The sequence below is a fragment of the Protomyctophum bolini genome (assembly GCF_963924005.1).
Source record: "Protomyctophum bolini genome assembly, chromosome: 18".
Classification (NCBI taxonomy): domain Eukaryota; kingdom Metazoa; phylum Chordata; class Actinopteri; order Myctophiformes; family Myctophidae; genus Protomyctophum; species Protomyctophum bolini.
The window spans coordinates 8,293,639-8,317,206 of NC_137879.1; the positions used below are offsets into that span (position 1 = coordinate 8,293,639).

At 44.7% G+C, this 23,568-nt stretch overlaps 1 protein-coding gene across 1 annotated transcript in view; it reads right to left on the reverse strand.

The window, feature by feature from the left end:
- Window positions 1-23,568, reverse strand: part of dock1 (dedicator of cytokinesis 1) — a 458,484-nt gene that overhangs the window by 99,959 nt on the left and 334,957 nt on the right. Inside the window, 3 exon segments of the mRNA XM_080789704.1 lie at window positions 515-573; window positions 10,457-10,557; window positions 14,339-14,417. Of these exon segments, the coding sequence (XP_080645830.1) occupies window positions 515-573; window positions 10,457-10,557; window positions 14,339-14,417 (239 nt within the window).

Genomic DNA, 23,568 nt, shown 5'->3' on the forward strand with positions numbered 1-23,568 from the left:
CGTGTCAAAGCTGTAGCTATTTTTGCCATTTTTTTATTTGAATCATGTAAAGTAAAAGTTTTGGTTCTCGCCCGACAGAGACTATTATGTTACTAATACTACTGTATACTATTACAATCACAAAGTTATTACAAGTAAAAGGTCGGTATTCAAATCGTTACTTGAGTAAAAGTATTGGCATGAAAATATACTAACACTACTCATGTAGAATTGAAAATCTACAAGCTCACAACGTGTCGCGATGCAGAGTGAGCTTGTGGATCAAGCAATTTTTTTAAAGAAGAAATATGTCTTGATCTATAATAGTGGCTTATTGTCGGTATCAGCTGGTAGTGCGCGGGAGTCTGTCCGCGTAACAATGCACTAGGAAAACAAAAACATGCGTGTAAAGTAAAAATATCTATAAATAATGTTTGTACTTCCACCACTGGGACCATGTGAGGGGCAACGTGAGACTGCGTGTGTGAACGCGTGTGTGTGAAGGAGAAGAAGAAGGTGCATATTTATACGTTACCTAGATTGTACCACATGTCCCTGATTTCAAAGCCGATCTGTCTCCTCATGTCCTGGTATCTGAAAAACACCAAAAAACAAACAAACATCTTTACAATCACATCAAAAGAATACGAATTAAAACAATTCCAAAAAGGTAGCACATCCAAAAAAATTCAACAAATGGCGGACAAAGTACTCACATTTCCATTTCTTTCTTGGCACACACATTAACACGTTTGGGCTGTGCAGCCTTCATCAGAGCACCATAGTTATCTTACAATCACAGCAGCGTTTTAGTACGCCTTTAGCAGAGCCATTAGCAAACACTTATTCAGAGCAACAAGTGTTTTTATTGAACTCTATCAAAGAACAGGTGAAATCACATAAATGCTTTACACACTGGCCTGAAAGAAACTAGGATACCAGTTAAACAATGAACCCGACATCTGTCTAAACTCTAAATAACACGCTATCTAAACAATATCGTTCTGCTGCTTAGTAGCCATATCAATCGCTATAGAAATCAATCGAAATAAACAGTTGGCAAGAAGGGGTACAGAGAGAGTGTTTTCAAAGGGGTAAGCATGATCAAAAGCAATAATGTTAAAAACGTTTCCAAAAATGTTAAACATACCAGATCTACAAGCTCACAACACGCTGCGATGCAACGTGTTTTGAGCATGCACCGATTTTTTTGTTGTACAACAAAGTATATTCAGTAGGGATTAAGTGGTTAAGGAAATGTCAAACAACACAGCAGAGATAACAAGGAAAATAAAGTGAAATGACCTTTTGCAAATACATGTGACCCCAGCATCTGAGAGACAGGTCTTAACTTCTGACCTCTTGTGTTTGGGTCTTTCTCGGTTCGAAATGAATACGTGCTAAAAAATACCGGCTTCCGCATCCTTCGACAAATTGCAAACACAACAAGCCGTGGACAATTTTATTTCTTGAACAGAACACGGCACTTATGTGTGTTGTCCACTTGACAACCGAGACCAAACATCTCAACAAAAAAGAAAAAAAGGATTTTGACAAGAAAATATTTTTCAATTTCCTAAAGTGTCTGCCTGTTGAATAGATGCATTGGTTTTCAAAGTGGAAGTGAGACCTGATAGCAGAGTGGTTAGGGTGTGTACTCCTTCAAAACCGCTCTCAAAGGGCTCCTACGGACGGCTGCAATTCAAAACTGAATAACTTACAAAAAGCCAGAGCTATACTTGGGTTTTCGAGCAGATGTTGTGCAGCAAAAATAGCCGATCTACAAGCTCAAACCACGTCGCAGTGTGGCCGAGGACGAGGGGCAGGAAACGTCCCCTAAATGTTTGCTTGTCTATGCACGCTCTAACGTGCTCAAACAAGAGACAAACTGACCACGCTGTCCCCTGTTCACACAAGGAACAGACAGCAAACACACCACGTTGTCCCCTGCCCACACAAGAGACAAACAGCAAACAGACCACTTTGTCCCCTGTTCACACAAGGGACAAACAGCAAACGGACCACGTTGTCCCCTGCTCACACAAGAGACAAACCGCAAACCGACCACGTTGTCCCCTGCTCACACAAGGGACACACAGCAAACAGACCACGTTGTCCCCTGCTCACACAAGGGACACACAGCAAACAGACCACGTTGTCCCCTGCTCACACAAGAGACAAACAGCAAACAGACCACGTTGTCACCTGCTCACACAAGAGACAAACAGCAAACGGACCACGTTGTCCCCTGTTCACACAAGGGACAGACAGCAAACAGACCACGTTGTCCCCTGCTCACACAAGGGACAGACAGCAAACGGACCACGTTGTCCCCTGTTCACACAAGGGACAGACAGCAAACAGACCACGCTGTCCCCTGTTCACACAAGGGACAAACAGCGAACAGACCACGTTGTCCCCTGTTCACACAAGGGACAAACAGCAAAACGGACCACGTTGTCCCCTGCTCACACAAGGGACAGACAGCAAACAGACCACGCTGTCCCCTGTTCACACAAGGGACAGACAGCAAACAGACCACGCTGTCCCCTGTTCACACAAGGGACAAACAGCGAACAGACCACGTTGTCCCCTGTTCACACAAGGGACAAACAGCAAAACGGACCACGTTGTCCCCTGCTCACACAAGGGACAGACAGCAAACCGACCACGTTGTCCCCTGTTCACACAAGGGACAGACAGCAAACCGACCACGTTGTCCCCTGTTCACACAAGGGACAGACAGCAAACCGACCACGTTGTCCCCTGTTCACACAAGGGACAGACAGCAAACCGACCACGTTGTCCCCTGCTCACACAAGAGACACACAGCAAACAGACCACGTTGATCGGCCCAGCTGCTCCAGTGGCGCCGTCGGGACCTAAAAAGTGCGGTGACATTATTATTATTATTATTATTATCACTGACGGCATGACGGTCAGTGTTTGTTTTCGTGTAGAAGCAACGGCAACGGCAGCCAATATACGACGACGATTACGCAAAAACAAAATGGGAACGCTGCTAGAGAGACCATCGGCATCGGTTGTGAAAAATAAATACATAAATGGACCAGTCATTCCTCAATAGTGTGGGGACACTTCTGATACGCCTTACCGGCGTCTATGCCCTCTGCTAACACAAAAAGACAAACGGTGAGACGGGGAGGACAGCAACTGGGGTGGTCCAGTGGAGATGACACTTATCAGCCCTGACAACAAGATGTCCCTCTGGGACATCTAGACCTGCTCTGATGGGGTCACAAAAAGGCCACGCGTCGACACCTCCGCGTTTGTGGCGTTACCTTGTGGACAGGCAACACAGTGAGAGAGAGAGAGAGAGAGAGAGAGATAGAGAGAGAGAGAGCGAAGACAGGATTTAAAGTTTTGGGAATTAAGCACTCCCAGAGCGCTCAGCCCCTCGTTAATGGCTATTCTCCGGCCTGCTGCGTACGGCGTGGCATTTAGGAGCAACCTGACAGGACCCAGGGGTCCAGATCAACCTGACAGGACCCAGGGGCCCAGATCGATAACGCTTTATCCATTATTCTACCAGCGGACATACAGGGATCAAGGGCAGCTTCGCTGAATGGGTTCTGGAGGGAGGGGGGACGGGGGGATGGGGGGGGGGGGGACGGGGGGGGACTGTCACCTGGCTCTCTGCTCAAAAATAACAGATCTGTAATTCCACCACCATAGCCTCATGATGGAGTGATGGTGAGAGGTAAAATTGCAAAAAACTGCGATGAAACAAATGCTCCCAGATATTTCAAAGACATGTGCTACAAGGGGACAGGGTGACACGGCGTTCTGACACCATAAGGCTACCACTGCTGCACTGTCATCGCCTCTGTGGAAATAATTGACCCGAGGCGGCGGCAGCAGATGTCATTCCCAAATTATTACTCTAGTGTGGACATTTGGTCATTTGGGACACTTTGATCTGTGGTGCCTTTGTGTCTTGTGTGCTGTGTGTGGGTGTGTGTGCGTGTGCGTGCGTGCGTGCGCACGTGCGTGTGTGTGTGTGTGTGTGTATCTGGATGATTGAGATGGGGATCGACATGCCGTCCTCATCTCAGACAGATGAAAGGTGACTTGTCAACAGTCGCTGCAGCCACTGAGACCTAATACACAATGTGCCAGCTGCCAAAAACACTATTATGACCCTGTCCCCCCTGCGTACGCACAGGGGGGACAGTCTCTGATTTGGTGTCACACGGTGAGAATAGCTCGATAGGGTTACAAACTCATGATTCTTCGCATCATTTTCACTTTGATTTAATTTGTGTTATTGTGCCCTATACTTTGACTTGCTCTTTTAGCTTAAAATAAGCTTTCAAACTAGTTATGTTTCCGTTTTCACATTTTGTTGTTTTTTGGCATCCTATTAATTGTTATCTTAATGTACTTTGGGCTACATTGTATGCATGAAAGGTGCTATACAAATAAAGTAATTATTATTACTATTATTATTATTATTCACGATGCATTGTGAGCTTGGGGATAGCTTGTGTTGTTTGGGAAATAATGAACAAGGAGAATTTTGGAAACACTGGCACACTCAAGATAGGTGGTGAACTAAAAACAAAGACATGTGAAGGAGGGAAGAGGAGAGGAGAGGAGGAGAGGAGAGAGGAAAGGTGAGGTGAGGAGAAGAGGGAAGGGGAGAGGAGGGGAGAGGAAAGGTGAGAAGTGGAGGGAAAGGTGAGGAAAGGAGAGGGAGGTGAGGAAAGAGAGATGTCAGATTGCTCCAAAAGGAGGGAGGGGTGGAGGTGAAGGACAGAGAGAGTAAAGGCCTATTCATAGTCTGGATTTTCGGTGGTGAGCCGACCACGGCGACCACCACGACCACCGCGAAATAACATTGAGCAGTGGTGAGTAAAAAACAGAGAGAAGGGCTGGAGCGGTGGCGGTGGTTTGCTCTTCACCGCGGCTCGTGACGTCATGTTGTAGTTCGGTGGTCACCCTAACCACCGAAAATCCAGACTATGTACAGTATGAGCCTTAAGGAGGAAGACAGGATAAATCAAGAGGAGTAGAGAGAGAGAGACATTGAGACATGATGCAACGGGCCTGTAGGAGCAGATGTGCTGTGATCAAAGCCTTCAGACATCATGTCTGAACTCTGAAGCTTCGTTCATACCTGAGGCTACCTCGTCTACCTCGTCACGGCAAGGTCGTGCGGCCAAAACAACAACGGGTTGTGGAAGCGACATTGTTTACGGATGATTCTGGCTTGACACTATATAGCTGTGAGGAAGTGTTTGTGTGTACAACAACAACAACTATTACTTTCACAATTGTTTAATCGGTCTCTGATTATTCTACATTATGCTAAACGGGTTGGCCCTGAACCTAGACTCTCCAGTGGACGTGCAAGCTTTGTTTTCATTTACATTATCAGGCAGTATACCTAATACTAAGTGCTTTGAACCTGACAATGTGCTAACACTCTTTGCACCTTAATCGTGTGTATACAACACGCTGATATTATTTGACCATGTACAGTAATACACATCTGCTATGTTGATGCACCTTACACCTAACCTGTACGGCACATATACATACTGAAGCACTGAGAAAACTGTTGCGCCTTTTCTTCGTCCTTTTTTTCTTCAAACTTGACTACGGTAGCGGTGGTCTCAAAAACATACGGTAAACTTTGACAGGAAAAGACTCGCTCACCGTATAGAAAAATAAGTAAAACTCCTTAGACTGAGACTTAGAAAAATATATTTTCTTTTATTTTATCATGCTGTGCTCATGGTGCTCTGTGCTCTGTACATACTGCACATACAGTACGGGGTGGATAAGCCATATACAGTAGACAGATATTTTGTTGCTTTTGTCTGTCTTGTATTTTGTCCTAGCTGTCTTTCCTCCTCTCTGGAAATAACAAGAAACGACGGAGCTCACAGAAAAACAAATTTCACACACTTCTTTTTGTACTCCTGTGAACCTGTGGTGTGACAAGGCAGCTGAATGCCATTCTGAGGAGACAAACAAGCCCGTTATGTCTCCTGTCAGCACTCTGTGATGGTGGGCTGCAGCCGCACGCACGCACACACGCACACAGCACAGGAATACATGTGTGCTGAACAAGTGGTGGGAAAAAGTACTCACATTTTTTACTTAGGCTATGTAAGTGCTTGAGTACAAGTACACATATATTGCCATAAAAATGTACTGAAAGTACCAAAAGTAAACGCAGAAGTAAGACAAAAACAAACAAATAAATAAATGGTCGACTCGAAATGTATATATAGAGCTGAAGTTGTATGTTTTGTAATAATAATCAAAATCTACAAAGTAAGTAATAGTACAATATTTGCCTCTGAGATGTAGTGGAGTAGAAGCAAAAGTACTGACAATTTGACATATACCCGAAGTACCAAAAACATACTCAAGCACAACAACCTCAACATTTTACTTAGGTAAAGTACTAAGTAAATGTACTTAAGTACAGTACTAAGTAAATGTACTTAGAGTAGTTCCTTTCCACCACTAGCGGTGAATGACTAAAGCTACTACAGAGGAGTTGACTGTGTGAGTGTGCGTGTGTGTGCACACGCATGTGTGCGTGCGTGTGTGTGTGTGTGGGTGAGGCCGGCAGCCTGCTGCAAATGGCCACACTATCTCTCTCTCTCTCTCTCTCTCTCTCTCTGCCATGCCGGACCTCTGAAGGCGAGGCTACAGCTGGGTGTCAGGCAGCTCATGGCACGCAGGTTGTGGTGGATAATGAAATGAGAAAAGAGAGAGGAGTGTGGAGAGAAGGTGAAGGAGAGGCTCAGGTGGTGTGAGAGACGGAGAGAGAGAGAGAGAGAGAGAGAGAGAGAGAGAGAAGGAGTGTGGACAGAAGGTGAGGGGAGGCTCAGGTGGTGTGAGAAACGGAAGAAAAGAGAGAGAGAGAGAGAGAGAGAGAGAGAGAGAGAGAGAGAGAGAGAGAGAGAAAACACGATTTTCCACTTCCATTTCAGTTTACCTGGTTGTGTGTGAAAAGCTGCTCAACACAAAACAGAGAAACAGTCTGTTCCTTGACTCTGTGTGACTCTGTGTGTGTGTGTGTTGTGTCCGTGCGTGCACTTGTATTACACACTTGTGGGTGAGCCAAATGTCCCTACATGTTTTAGATTTAAGGATTATAAATTAGGAAAATAAAAAGTCTAGGGTTGGAGATTTAGATAGTTTATTGGTTAGGTTTGGAGTTTTCCCAATTGTATATGTAGCTTTGTGGATCACCACTTTTCAGCTTCAATGTCGTAATACAATTTTGATGTTAATGATGATAAGTAGAGTAACAGAAACGTGTGTGTGTGTGTGTGTGTGTGTGTGTGTGTGTGTGTGTGTGTGTGTGTGCGCGTATGCGTGTGTGTGTGTGTGTGTGTGTGTGTGTTGATAAGGGCCTGCTGTGTGTGTTGATAAGGGCCTGACAATAAAAGCACTTGGCCAACGTCCACAACCTCCAAGTCTAAATCAGAGGTTCCCTTTAGGACGACTTGGTTTTATTTACCCCAGGGGTTAACTGGGGACAGGGAGGAACTCCTTACATGGTCAGCACACTCTATAGTAGGGAGGATCATCATCACAACAAAACAAAAAGTGATATTTGAATTAAGAGAAAATATACCGTAATAGTTTTGTCAGAGCAGCAGCATTATGTATTGGCTCAGGAATGGAACATAAAGGGCAGGTATATACGCTCCTGTATTTTAACATCAGTTATTATGGTGGTACTTGGACGGCCAAATATTTTCTGAGGTGGTACTTCAGTATATGAAAAGGTTGGGAAGCAACGGTCTAAAAGAAGATGAGGGTCACTACGGTCTCTCTACTGCCCGGAAAACATTTACACATCAAGGCTCCACGAGCGAGACTCCATCGACATAATGTAAGAAATACGAACGCAGAAGAAGGGCCCGGCTGTGACAGATGAAATAATGGTACAAAACCATGCCAAAAAAAACCACAACCATTCAAAAATGACATGCCAAACTTGTTTAACCACTTAAAACCCCAGCATCCGTATTGTGGGGAAGCTTGACGACTGGCTAAGAATCTAAGATTTTAAAAGATACTAGTACAGAGCCCTGAGGGACTACAGTCAACCACATGGGGTTTAAACAGGACCAGGCCTCCTGCTACCCACGGCGTGGCAGGTCAGGATGTGATTGGTTTAAAAAGGACCAGGCCTCCTGCTACCCAGTGAGAGGGCGTGGCAGGTCGGGATGTCATTGGTTTAAAAAGGACCCAGGCCTCCTGCTACCCAGTGAGAGGGCGTGGCAGGTCGGGATGTGATTGGTTTAAAAAGGACCCACGCCTCCTGCTACCCAATGAGACGGCGTGACAGGTCGGGATGTGATTGGTTTAAAAAGGACCACGCCTCCTGCTACCCAGTGAGACGGCGTGACAGGTCGGGATGTGATCGTCAATGATCTCACTTAGGGTTGCGACAGTTCATCCATCTACAGTAATAATCCATTTAATCGATTATGAAAAATAACCAAGCATGAAGCGCTGCTATTTTGCACAACACCTTTTGTGTCTGACAACATGAAGTGATTAATCAATTTGTTGACTTAAAACTAAAACTAAATAAACATGTCATCGATAAAAAATAATAATAAGTGCAATGTGGATACTTATAGAACACTGGCTTCAGAAAACAGTGGATAGTTGCAGCAGTGCTAATCTCAGCGATTGACATGCAGGGAGGCAGGCTGGAGCTATAGAGGAGGAGGAGGAGGAGGAGGAGGGTGTACATTTCATCCCTTCAGCTAGCGAGAGGCGCTGAGACAGTAGGCGAGAGAGAAATCCCCCACGGCAACGACACGTGTACGCTGCAGAAAGTGCTTTGAAAGGATTTGGAGCAGGCGAAGCACAGGCAGCCAGCAGCATGAAGCAGGCAGCCAGCAGCATGGATATGGAACAGGCAGCCAGCAGCATGGATATGGGATTCCGGGGACGGCATCCCTGACACTCTCCTCCTCTGTACTTCAACATGTGAGCCATGAGGCACGCTTCTCCAAGTGGTTCCCCCCAGAGAGAGACCATCCAAGGCTGCACGCACACCGCACAGCCTTGTTAACCCATTCTGACCTGAGATCAGATTCATACGAGGTTTCCACTGGACACACACACACTGGTCTGATTAACCCCATTCTGACCTGAGATCAGATTCTAAAAAATGTCAGTCGTTCGTTAGATTTTTCAAAAATAGCAGACCTACAAGCTCGTAGCGCGCCACTCAGTGGCGCGCTATGAGCTTGTAGATCTGCTATTTTTCAATAGCTAAAGCATGACATGATGCCAACACCAAAATGGGTGCCCGTTCAGAATGGGTTAAGAAGGAGAGGAGGGGAGGAGGGGGCCGCGTCTAGTGCTGCCTGCCTTGCAGTCGGAGCCATGAGGGCTCTCTGTGTATTCCTGTGTTGTTTGTGTGGGATGCATTGCGATAAGACCACTTGCATGTTGCACGTATGTTTCTCATGCCAATACAGCCCTTTGAATTGAATTGAATTGGATGGTGTGTTATGAGAAGAGATAAGGGACTTGGTTTTGTCGCAGAGTAGAATGCAATGCGAGGTCCTTCTCATAACCAGCTGGGGGTCCCATGATAAATAAGCTGGCCTTCCTGTTGTTTCATTCCGTTATTATTTTTCCAAGAACCACAATGGAGATAAGACGGAATTGTGGAGTTGTGTTTTCTTATCCTTACCTTGTTATTTCAGCTAATGCATTGTTTTGTACTTGTATTTACCCTTTTTGACATAACATTCAAATAAATCAATCATTTTTGCTTTCACGTATGTGTGTGTGTGAGACGCACATGTGCAGGGCACATTTATGGATTCTTATGGAACCCATTATGCATGTTATACTTTAGCTATTGAAAAATAGCAGAACTACAAGCTCATAGCGTGCCACCGAGTGGCGCGCTACGAGCTTGTAGGTCTGCTATTCGTGAAAATGTGGCACAAATCTTTGAATATAATATTCTTTCAGAAAACTGTCAGGCTTAAATAGGACCGGTTATTCAATATCCCTAATTATTCAGCCCAACAACTGCATGGTTCTGAGATGTCCTCTTGGGTGCAGGGGTTGGATATGTGGAGCCACCAGCACGACACATCTTCAGCTGTGTGCCCCGACCTTATTGGATGTTTCGCTCACTTATCAAAAGACACCCTCTGTTGAGGTTGGCCCACCACAGGCTGATCACACCCGGGGTGTGTGTGTGTGTGTGTGTGTGTGTGTGTGTGTGTGTGTGTGTGTGTGTGTGTGTGTGTGTGTGTCACATGGTGGCGACACTCACCCAGGTCACCACGTGGATGATCATATCATGAAAATACTGTATACAGCAATACAGAGACAGGAATGGAGACGAAAAACAATAAGACACCTATACAGTACAGCTACTGTATATCCTGCACTATGCAGAGAAACAACAACAACAGTGTGTAGGAGGAACAGTCGGACTCACTTGTGAAAGATCTTGTTTTTCTTGTCGCTCGAGAAGTTCTCCAACTGCAAGGACTCCTGGGTAAGGTAGGCCACGGCCAGGTGGAAGTAGTTGTTCCACAGCTGATATGGAGGGGAGAGAGGGGGGAGAGAGAGAGAGAGAGAGAGAGGGAGAGGGAGAGGGAGAGGGAGAGGGAGAGGGAGAGGGAGAGGGAGAGGGAGAGGTGAGTACATTCAGTAATGTGTTTGTTGTGTTGGGTGGTGATATTTAGTGGGCCGGTCTGGGGACATTAAAAGATACTGGGGCTGTGGAGTGCACTGCAGCTACGCCTGGACAGCTCTACCCATGCAGCCCCAACGCTGCAGATAAGGGACAGAAGGAGAAATGGGAATGCCCGGAGGACTCGGAGCAGAGAGGGAGAGAGAGAGAGAGAGAGAGGGAGAGACCCCTCTTTAGAAGATGAGAGACCAGTGATGTTGGCAGCTGGAGAGCAGAGGGTTTCGGTGCCAGCCAGGGACACAGTACTTTCACATAGAACACAGCTGGGTACCTCACAGCATGCTCTCTCTATAGCATGTCTTATCATGTCCCTGCTGTTGGGCACAAACCTTCATGTATGACTATCTCTGTAATTCTGACTCGTTACAAATGAATGCCCTACATTCAGCCATCATACTAGAGTCGAGTGTAGCACAGAAGTAGAAATATGGTAATATCTGAGTCTAAGCTTGTGATGTTTTCCTTGTTTTGTTTGGGGGTTTTTTTTTGGGGGGGGGAGGGGGTATGGCTGCTATTGAAACATTTCACTATTTTTATTGTGAAAGTGGTTAACTGTCTCACTCACTGACGCGCGCACACACACACACACACACACACACACACACACACACACACACACACACACACACACACACACACACACACACACACACACACACACACACACAGAGAGATTTAATGGTACAGAACAAATGGAAAAAAATAAAACCTTTAGTACTATTCATACAACATAAAAAGGAGAGGTCCAATTATTGTTTGGTGAAACAAGAACAGTGTTTAATGAATTCAGCTGCAGGGGGGATTAACCCATTCTGAACGGGAAACCATTTTGGTGTTAGCATCATGTTATGCTTTAGCTATTGAAAAATAGCAGATCTACAAGCTCATAGCGCGCCACCGAGTGGCGCGCTACGAGCTTGTAGGTCTGCTATTTTTGAATGACTGTGAACGACTGACATTTTTTTAAATCTGATCTCAGGTCAGAATGGGTTAATCAGACCAGTGTGTGTCCAGTGGAAACCTCGTATGAATCTGATCTCAGGTCAGAATGGGTTAAAAGGCTGCTGAGAACAGAGCCAGTTTAAGCTGTTAGCACGTTGAAATTAAATTATTACGTATATCGTTGCTGCCGGGCGGAAAGCTCTTATTTCAACTGTTTTATGGGACAGATTAATGCCCTATAGTTCATCATACAAGAGGGTCACACAAAAAGGAGTGAAAACAGCCAATCCACTTCAACTTTTCACTATTTTCAGGATTTTAAAATGTTTTGTGTTTCTTGCTAATGTTTTCGGCAGTTTTCACTTCTTAAAAATGCTTTTTATTTTTCTTCCCACCACACCACAGAGTAGAGGGTAGCACGGGTCCATACAATTGGACCTGGTCCGAAATGGGACCGGTTCACCGGTAATATCTGGACCTGTCACGGTGAGCAGGAGATAGAACCCAAAAGCAGATGAAAGTTCAAAAAAGGATTTATTAAATCAGATGAGGTCAAGTTTACAAAGTGTTAGCTGTGGCTGCTTACAGAAAATCCAGGAATGCTAAATGCAAAACATTTCAAAGCAGATTGCCACAAACAGAAAGACCAAAAGACAAACCTTACAAATTAAGGCATCAAAAAGTAAAGTCCCAAAACGGAAGCGCAACACGAGGAACCAGGAAATCTTCACGGTAGAGAGCTCAGGGACGGCAAAGTTGCACACCGGACAAGGGTTTATGTTCCCACAGTTTGTGTGTGTAATGAGTCCAGTCTTTATATAGGAGGTGGGTTGATTGGGGAAATGTTCTCAGGTGTGATAAGGGGCATGGCACTGTGGGGATAATGAGAGTGTGAGCAGGTGTGTGGCAAGGACTGAGAGATAGCATGGAAGGTGGGAGTGGCTGACATGGAAACATGGTCTGTAGGGAGACAGACCATGACAGGACCGAACCGGACGGAGCCGAGACACATTCTGGCCTCCCAGAAACAGCCCCCGAGAAGGATTGGTTCCGGTCCGGAACGGAGCCCTCGTCTTTAAGTCTTTTCAACAGACAATAAGGATTTTAGAATGTAATAATTACATAACGTACGCATGTCTAGTTTTGAATCCTATTTTTAAAGTCGAAGGGTTTATACTGTATATAATATCGTCATCCTCGTCGCTCTGTCCGAGGGAAACCTCTTAAAAGTCTTAAAAGTTATTATAAAAAAATGCAAATTAAACATAAAACAAATGGCGGGTTTAGTCGGGAGAGACAATGGGGGAAAAAAAGACGGGTTTAGCGTGTTCCACAGTCAAACTAAATTGGGGTAAAAAATAATCTTTAAAATATTTTTGGACAAACACCAACAGCGATGATACGACACATTTTGAAAAGTAAGCAGTGGAGGAGAGGCTGCTCTCTTTCAGAGGCAAAGGTTGAAATATGCCGCAAACTTATTATTTTAGTAATTTATGTGGCCACCCAATGATTTCTATGCTAATTTTTTTCAGTGACTTTGTGCGTGCGTGCGTGCGTGCGTGCGTGCGTGCGTGCGTGCGTGCGTGCGTGCGTGCGTGCGTGCGTGCGAGCGTGCGTGCGTGCGTGCGTGCGTGCGTGCGTGCGTGTGTGTGTGTGTGTATGCGTGTAGTGTAGAGAAGTTCTAACAAGCCCCAAGCCTGTGGAAAATTAAAACAGCCACAATTATAAGGCCGCCGGGACCCGGTGGAGTGCTTACTTAATGCCATCCCTTCTACCGTGTATCGTTTAACCACCTCTCTCTCTATATATATATATACTGTATCTCTATATCTCTCTCTCTCTCTCTCTCTCTCCTCTTTTTGCTTCATTAACGCGCCGTCCATTAGCCAGGACATTTTTTAATTCCCGCAGTCCCCGCTAGCAGTAAATGTTAGGGGGGACAAAGTCACACACACTGTAAGTTGTTTTGAAACTATGCTAAAGTATAGCACGATTGTGACGACAATCTCACCACCTGAGTATGAGTATACTGGGTCAAAGTATACGGTAGATACAGACAGAGAGAGGTGGAGAGAGACAGAGACAGACCACTTCCCATCTTCTGTTTTATGCCCATTAGTCCAGGGGCATCGGTGGCTCAGGGGTAGAGTGGCTGGATGGTAACCGTAAGGTTGCCAGTTCGAACCCGCGCTCCCCCAGAGTTGCTGTCTAAGTGTCCTTGAGCAATTAAGACACTGAACCCCAAATTGCTCCCGATGTGCTGGTTGGTGCCTTGCATGGTTTCCGCCGCCATCGGTGTGTGAATGTGTGTGTGTGTGTGAATGGGTGAATGTATAATGCACAATCTCTGTAAAGCGCCTTGGATAAAGGCTCTATATAAATGCACCATTTAGTACAGCCATTATAAGAGGCTCCAACTCGCCCTATACTCCTCTGCTGCCACTCCCCTCCCCCCTCCCTCCCTCGCTGCCCTGACAAACATTCAGCATATAAACGGTTTGCTGATTGGCGTCGCGTATATGCATTAGCGCATATATGCATATGCATTAGCACAGCGGCATAATCTAAATGCCACGCCGCGCAGAAGACAAATTGCAACTCGACGGGAGGGGGGAGGGGAGACGCCAGTGTTTATACTAAACACGCCATGCCTTCATCAGAGCGCCGTGTCAGTCTTACCTGCAGCTCGAAGTTGGCCTGATCCAGGAACTTCTTGTTCAGCACGGCGGCATACTGATTAATGGCCCGAAGGAACACCCTGTGAAGATAAGAGGGGATCATGTTGAGATCTGTGTCTGTTTATTGATGAGATCAACTCCACTGAACTCCTGAACTCCCACTGCCAACCAACAGCTATTCTGGGGATAAAAATAGAAGATCTATACAAGCTTACCGTATATATTTTCAACCAAATATTCGTCTTGTATGACAGAATAGGGATGCTAGGGTTCATACGTGTGTGTATTAATAATACTGTGTATATACTGTATGTGTATGGCTTGGTTTGAAACCGACAAAATGCAACAAAAAAAATTAATTGGTCCAGACACCACAAACTAAAGGTTCCCAGTGGGAACATAGCATTGGAATCTACACTCGCCCGCGCTCGCCCAAGCAATGAACACGTTCAGACGTTTATTAAATTAACTACAGCACAGACGATTCCCACCAGGGAACAAACACTCTGCATGTTGGACTTCTGTTTGTAATAATAATATTCCCTTTTCCCACTAAAACTCAATTTATTCTCATTTTAAATTGCGGGGAGTTCAAGTCCCGCGACGCTCTTCAAATCTCTTATTGCCGACACAAACGTGGTGTGTGCGGTATACGGTATTCACCCGGAAGCATGGAACAGTACTTATTATCAGCGTGATGGACAAAGTACTAACTCAACACCAGTACTTGAGTCAAAGTATAGATACTTATGGTCAAATATTACTGAACCACAAGTGATAGTCAGCCCAGACAAATTTATACTTGAGTTAACTTAAGAGTACAGGAGTACTCGGTTTTAAGCATATGTAAGCTCCCAAAATTAACATCAACACCATGAGATGAATAGAACAGTGAATAGTACTGTGGGTGTACAGTACACTGCGCATAGAATGAAGCAAAATAAAATCTCATGACTGAACCACTTTGTTCCAAACTGTGATTCGTGACTAGTGCTACTTCCCAAATAAAAATAATGTTTGTATGTAATGTACTGTAAGATGACAATGTATTATGTATCATCATTATGTATATCATTATCATTCTAAATTTTAGAATGATGTTTTAGAATCTAAAACATCATTCTATGTTACTGCTGTTCTACATACAGCCGGCCAGTTGAAGAAACACTTTAAACCTTTGCTTTTATGAAATATCAAGATTCGAGAGCATTCATGAATGCATTAGCACTCTTCAAGGATGGGAACCTTGTGCTGGGGGTCCCCGGACCCTTGTGCTGGGGGTCCCCGGACCCTTGTGCTGGGGGTCCCCGGACCCCACTTTAATTAAGGAACAACGGTCTTAAAACGATGTCAAAATGACAACGCTGTGTTTTAGCATTCTCCCACTGCAAGTATATTATTCAGGAGTTCTCGTGAGCGTGCTCATTCCTATTCGCTGCTTATTAAGCGTCTGATTAGCTTTAGTATGCTAATGGCAACAACAAGATGTCTGAATAATATCGTCGCAGTCGTCGGGCAGAAACCTTGTATCTCTCCATTACGTTTTCAAATTTGTATGGTTTTTTTTTAATCATAAATTAACTTCATCATACAGGAGTGTCATCCTAAAGTAGCGATAATCGCTCGATCTAAAAGCTCACAACGCGCCGCATTGTGAAAGGCCGTGAGCTTGTAGATCGACTATATTCATTATTTTAAAACGTTTTAAAAGTAATCATTAAAAAGGCACGGTTTTGGACATACAAGGTTACATGACAGCTGTCTGAATATTGACTCCCAAATTAGTTTTGGTGCTTGAGGGAACTTATTCAGCGGTGTATTGACTATTTTTTAATGAACATAATTTGGGATATTCTGTAAACATAGCACTTCTCTCCCTAATGTATTGAGACTCGAGTCACTGTGAAAACATTTATTTTCCTTTTTGTTAAATGTAATTAGCGTGACGTTGCTGTCAGGCGGTCGAATGCCCTCCATGTCCAAAAGCATTGCTCTTCAGAAAATGGAAAAGAGGAAAAAAAGAAAAGCTACAAGCCAAGCTTGTAAATCGACTATTTTCTACTTTTGTGCGTCTCTCTTGTACACCATCCATCCGTCTTCAACCGCTTATCTGGAACCGGGTCGCGGGGGTAATAGTTCCAATGCAGACATTTCCAGTATTCCCTTTCCCGGAGCAACATTAGCAACTTCCCCCTGGGGGGATCCTGAGGCGTTTCCAGGCCAGTGTGGAGATAATAATCACCCAATCTGGTCCCTGGTCGCCCCGGCCACTGGATCTCTACCCAGTGGGACGTACAGTGAGAACCTCCCTAGGGAGACACTGTAATGGGAATTTTAGAATGCCAACTACAGTGCCAGATATATGCATTATTGTGTATTTATCTTCCTTCCATTAAGTATCTTTGCTCACGAACGTGCTCAGTCTAATACATGCAGCTGTCAATCTTAACAGCTGACTTGACTCCTCCACGCTGTCAGCAAAGGTGTACTTATTTGTGTGTCGCCCTTATGTTTAGCACAGATCCGTATATGGACATTACCTGACTATAAGGACTGTCTGAGGATGGGGTGGAGGAGGCTTGCGCCCGGAGGGGCTGATGGAATAGGCAAGGAGGAGGCCTGTTCCTCACTCTCTGTCGAACCTCTGACGAACCTTCTGAATAAATTCTCAATACTTCACCCTGAAGAACTTTGTCATTCCTTCATCTTTGGAAGATTATTTAATCGACAACAACGCTCGGGAGGCATCTGTACTAGATGACCGAACCACCCAAGCTGGGTTCTACTCCGAGTCTCTCACATCATGACTGAACCGTATCTCTAAGAGAGAGGCTAGACACCATGAGTCTGATAAAAAAAAAACTAATTTCGTCCTCTTGTATCCGCTATCTTATTCTTCTGGTAGGACATTAATTCACAGAAAGGAGAGAAAAAAAAGGAAAAGGACAAACTACCGGTATGTAGTTACTGCTCTGCAGGGACAATAACTTTGTTTTTATTCTGCTGCAGAGCGGCACTGTGGTTAAGTAAGTAGGAGCACACAGAATGGATGCTAAAACCAAACGTCCACACCAATAACGCTGATGTCAGAGCAATGCTTTGACTTTGAATCACACTCATCAGCAAACCACGCAATGTCCTGATTATACAGAAAATTAAAAAGAAAAATAGAGACTTTTGCTGAGAACCCACAAACAAACACAGATGTTCCTGTCTACTGCAAGGTCACTGTTACACTTCCTTACTCTGAGATAATTACATTAAGAATGTATGCGGAGTGGTGTTGCTTTTCTTAATTTGAATTATGCTTGCAGAAGGCTTTCTTTTGAAGACCTCGTTCAGATCGTTCCCTTAAGCCGCTGACAGCCAGCGGTGGGCGGAAATTAGGTACATTTTTCTTTTAAGACGTCCTTGTGAGCTTGTGCTTCAAGTGGTTACTTACAAATGGGGGTCTGTCGCCAAAAAAGGGAATAAGTCAGTGGACTCAAACCACGTGACTCCCATTGGAAATGCATTGCGAGCTGTCTCTACGGTGTATCCTGTGTCTCTACGGTGTGTCTCTACGGTGTGTCCTGTGTCTCTACGGTGTGTCTCTGTGTCTCTACGGTGTGTCTCTACGGTGTATCCTGTGTCTCTACGGTGTGTCTCTGTGTCTCTACGGTGTGTCTCTACGGTGTGTCCTGTGTCTCTACGGTGTGTCCTGTGTCTCTGCGGTGTGTCCTGTGTCTCTGCGGTGTGTCTCTACGGTGTGTCCTGTGTCTCTACGGTGTGTCCTGTGTCTCTACGGTGTGTCTCTACGGTGTGTCTCTGTGTCTCTGCGGTGTGTCCTGTGTCTCTACGGTGTGTCCTGTGTCTCTACGGTGTGTCCTGTGTCTCTACGGTGTGTCCTGTGTCTCTACGGTGTGTCTCTGTGTCTCTACGGTGTGTCCTGTGTCTCTTCGGTGTGTCCTGTGTCTCTGCGGTGTGTCCTGTGTCTCTACTTTGTGTCCTGTGTCTCTGCGGTGTGTCCTGTGTGTCTTCGGTGTGTCCTGTGTCTCCTGCGTGTGTCTCTTATGTGTGAATGAGGCCTATAAGCAATCCAGAGAGAACTGGATGTAGTAGCCACAGGATAATCTAAGCGGTGGATATGTCTTTATGTATGTAAATTGTCTTGTTCTTTGTGTTGTATATGTGTTTCTGCATACTTGGCTGCTGTGTCGCAAGACAAATTTCAGTGTGAACTGACAATAAAGTACTATATCATATCATATCATATCATATCATATAATATTTGCTACTTGAACTTGACAACAACAATGTTTTATGATAAACCCAATCTGTTGACATTGAAAGGTTTTGGCCAGCGAGCCAACAGAAGCTGAATGGGTTTGTTATGTTCCAAACCAGACACCCAGGCACACGCACACACACCCAGTCACACACACACACACACACACACACACAGAAAGAGCAGCTTGCTCCCGACACCATTCTAGGTGCCAACACCATCAGTTTGGTGGAGGGGAGAACATAAGCGTCTCCGGCGTTGCCAAACCAAACACCACAGCGATGAGTACATCTTAATGAGTGTGCATGTCTGATGGCTTTGTTCTCTCTGCCCCCGTTATGCAAATTGAAATGGCAATAACCATCAACCAAGGTTCATGTTTTAGGATGTTATTGGAGGAAGTAAAAGATGAGTGTTCTTTTTTATTTTATTTTATTTTAGCTAGTTTTGATCTGTAGCCACACTGACAGTGGTTGTTTTCCGTTTGTCTGAACAAACAACTGACTACTATAGGGGGCTGCCATGTGTGTCATAGGCTGAATATGTCAGTTTGTCATAAAAAAAATACATATTCAGCCAATTGTTGGAATGCCCCGGTCCCATGTCAAACGGAAGATGACAGCAAATGAAAAAAGAAAAACGTACACTCATCTTTTACTTTCTCTAATAACAACCTAAAACATGAACCTTGATTGAAAACCTAAAGTAGTCCTTTAAGTAACGTGGTAAATGATAAACGGTGCATTTATATAGCGCCTTTATCCAAGGCGCTTTACATAGACTGTGCATTACATTCACCCATTCACACACACACACACACACATTCATACACCGAATGCGGCGGAAGCCATGCAAGGTACCAACCAGCACATCGGGAGCAATTTGGGGTTCAGGGTCTTGCCCAAGGACACTTCGACAGGAGGAGCCGGGATTCGAACCGCCGACCCATGGATCATTGGACGACCTGCTCTACCTCTTGAGCCACAGTCGCACGTGGTGCTATTACACTACAGGCAACTATTGGCTTCCGAAGTGAACCATGTAGGTACAGTAGGTATAGGTACAGTACAGTACAGTACAGTACAGTACAGTACAGTACAGTACAGTACAGTACAGTACAGTACAGTACAGTACAGTACAGTACAGTACAGTACAGTACAGTACAGTACGTCATTCATCCCACAAGGGGGAATTAAGGTGTTCCAGTAGCTCTCATAGAGACATCAATAAAAACACATTACACACTACATAAAATCTAAATCTAAAATAGTCATGGCAGGTTACACTACACTTTTACTCAAAACGACAGACCAAACACTACTAAGAGCTTGAATTCAACATACCCCATCCTAATCTATCCTGGTTCTCAGAACCTCATTTGGTTATGGGATTTCTTGCAATTGTTTATTCATTAATGGAATCTTTTTAATAATATATTAAGATAATATCATATATTTACGTATATTTACGTAGGGACCCACAAATGGGTCCAGAGCGACCCAGCGCTTTGAGGACACAGAGTGCTGGAGGGTAAATGTGAACTTGGAACAACGTGTACCCTCAAACTCTGAGAAATATCAAACAAACAACAAACCTGATAACAAACAAACAAAAACAAGAGATATGTCTGTTGCACGGCATAACCGCTAAGCCTATTTTCCACGTTTTAATCTACAGTTACAATCACCCTCAGTTCTATTTGTTATCACACGGTTCTCAATCTCTCTCTCTCTCTCTCTCTCTCTCTCTCTGTCGCTGGCCTTCCTCGCGGTATAGCCATGAAAAGTATCTAAGTACAGTACTAGCTCACATTGAGTTGTGAGCCTGTAGATCTGTGGCCCGGGCTGGCCTAGCGGTCTCGGCACCTATAAAAGGCTGGTAAATCCTGCCAGCGTGTTGTGAGTCCCGATCCCGGCGACCTTTGCTGCGTCGTGTCTTCACCCCATGTCTCTCCCCTCGTCACCTGTCAACCTATACTGTATATCTATCAATACATATCGTCTCTGTTGGGTGGAAAACCTCATGTATGTCCAAAAGTGTTCTAAAGGATTCATATTCAAATGTATCAAAAGTATAGCAGATCTACAAGCTCATAAACGCAGTGTGAATCGAGGTGTTTGGAGCTTGCGGATCTGCAACTTTTTAGTGACACTGTATAGTACGTATATATGAGTCCTCCTAGGATCAGTGCTATATGATGAGTATTTACATACTGTACTCTACCACCACAGATTGGATTAACGTTACATTTTACTGTAATTCTTCTGTAGTACGTATTCTATTCTTCTGTAGTACGTATATATGAGTCCTCCTATGATCAGTGCTATATGATGAGTATTTACATACTGTACTCTACCACCACAGATTGGATTAACGTTACATTTTACTGTACAGTAATTCTTCTGTAGTACGTATTCTATTCTTCTGTAGTACGTATATATGAGTCCTCCTATAGGATCAGTGCTATATGATGAGTATTTACATACTGTACTCTACCACCACAGATTGGATTAACGTTACATTTTACTGTGATTCTTCCACCGCTGACAAACAGACTGAGTGCCTCAGGCGTGCGTTGTTGTTGCTATCAGCACATATCAGGCAAGGTGATAAAAGATGGCAAGGTGCGACCGTTATGCCAGCTGAACGCTTGTCGCATCAGCGTTCCATAAGTGGGCGATAAAACCACATTAACCCATTTTGACCCGATGTCAGATTATATAAATGTCTTCTACATCCTGAGAGTTTTCTGAAAAAGTTATGTTTCTATGTCAGTCGTTCTTCGATTTTTCTAAAATAGCAGACCTACAAGCTTGTAGATCTGCTATTTTTCAATAGCTAAAGCATAACATAATGCTAACACCAACAGGGGTTCCCGCCCAGAACGGGTTAAAGGGGGAAATACAACAATTCAACATAGCCCATATCTCCGTTTATATTTAATGCATGAAGTGCGGCATAACATCACCGGCTGACACTCTCTCTGGGCCTTATACAGTATGTCGTCTCTGTCGGACGGAAAACCTCATATGTCCAATAATCAACCACAAAAAGGTTAAAATATGGAGATAAGAGGTTTTCATGCTCGACAGCTCGGTTTATCACGTCCCAATGAAATATAGTAAGTGGTGAATGGTGTATTTATGTACTGTATAACAGCGTTCTCCTGAAGTGCTTTACAATGTGCTTGACGTGACATGAAGGCATGCACGGCCCCACCTGACCCAGTGACCCGGCACCTGCTCAAATGGAACCAAAATGGACCTGTATAGCTCGCCTCTGGGGTTGTAAACTCTGGCCACAACAACATATCTTCGATCCATTTCTCTCTCTGTCCCCGAGATATACTGTATAGAGCCCAATTAAGTCATTTTGACCTCGACCTTTCAGACCTGAAGCATTACTAATGTCTTTGGGGGTTGACACCTAACTGCCCATACATCCTGGGTTTTGACCTTGAAAATCCATTCGTCCATTCTGATATGGTTCACAGTCACACACACAGTCACACACACACACGCAGACAGGCATGCAGGCAGGCAGCCACATACACACGCATGCACGCGCACACACACACGCACACTCGCGAACACAGGATTGGACAGACAAGAGCGATTATGATGTGACATGATGTGACATCACAATGGAGTAGATAAGGTTGACAAAAGGGGAGAGTATATTCCTTTAAGAGGTAAAGCCGGTGTAAGTGAAGCTGACAGCCGGGCGAGCCATGCAGACATCCTCTACTCTACCCAGGGAGAGCAGCAGTGACTCAACCCCCCGTAGAGGTGGCCTATAGGCCTGCTCCTCATCCACAACCCTCTGCTCCAGAGGAAGGGGCACAGCCAGGTATACTGTGGCCTATAGGCCTGCTCATCATCCTCAACCCTCTGCTGCAGAGGCCCGGGCACAGCCAGGTATACTGAGGCCTATAGGCCTGCTCCTCATCCACAGCCCTCTGCTCCAGTGGCCCGGGCACAGCCAGGTATACTGATATAAAAATAGCTGATCTACAAGCATACGTTCTGTGTGTGTGTGTGTGTGTGTGTGTGTGTGTTGACACCCAGGCTTTACTCTTCAGAGGATTGCAACGAGCCGACTGGGTGGCGGCGTGTTAGTGCGACACTTAATCGAACTAGAGGAAAACATCTATGGATATCAAAAAGTAATTGACAGAAGAGGATTTTGGAGGAAAATGTTGACATTTTCTCTTTCAAAATGTTTTAAAAATAGCAAAAAAATCAAGTATCAACGCATCAAATTGAGGTGCGTTGTAAGCTTGTAGATTGGCTTATTTCACTATTTTGTGCGACACATATTTATGCATATTATACATATATACATTACACATATTCTTGGAGGCTTCACCTCCCAATGTATGAATGAATGAACCATTGTAAAGCGCTTTGAGCACTTGGAAAAGCGCTATAAAAATGCAATTAATTATTATTATAATCAGACAAATCGATGTCATCCATTATATTAAAAAAAACTATTCTCATGTCCATTCCTTGATGAAAATAATGAAATGATATAGCCTATGTAAAAAAAATAAAAGCTTCTCGATTATTTGACTAATACAAAAAGCAATCAATAGAATGACCGCTAAGCACATGGTGGATAGTTGTAGCTCTATACAACTAGGTGGTGGAATGTCTCCCGTTCAGTTCAGGGTCCTCCGCCCTGCTCTGACCTTGTGGGGGGGATAACCGCCGCTGACAAGCCGCGGGAGACGCCGTCCGTCTGCTTTATACAGCCATGAAATATTCATGTCCGACATCCATCTCCCTCGCTGAACGACTTCCGAACGACGTCTGGCGCCGGACGTGTCCACGGCGTACCCAGAGAGTCACCTTAGTCATTCATTATAGTCGCAAAGGTTAACTGGCGTCAGACACGTCCGCATAAAGCCATTAGAAGTCCATTTCTCGGGCAACTCTTGCCCTCCGGAGTGGGAGACCCTC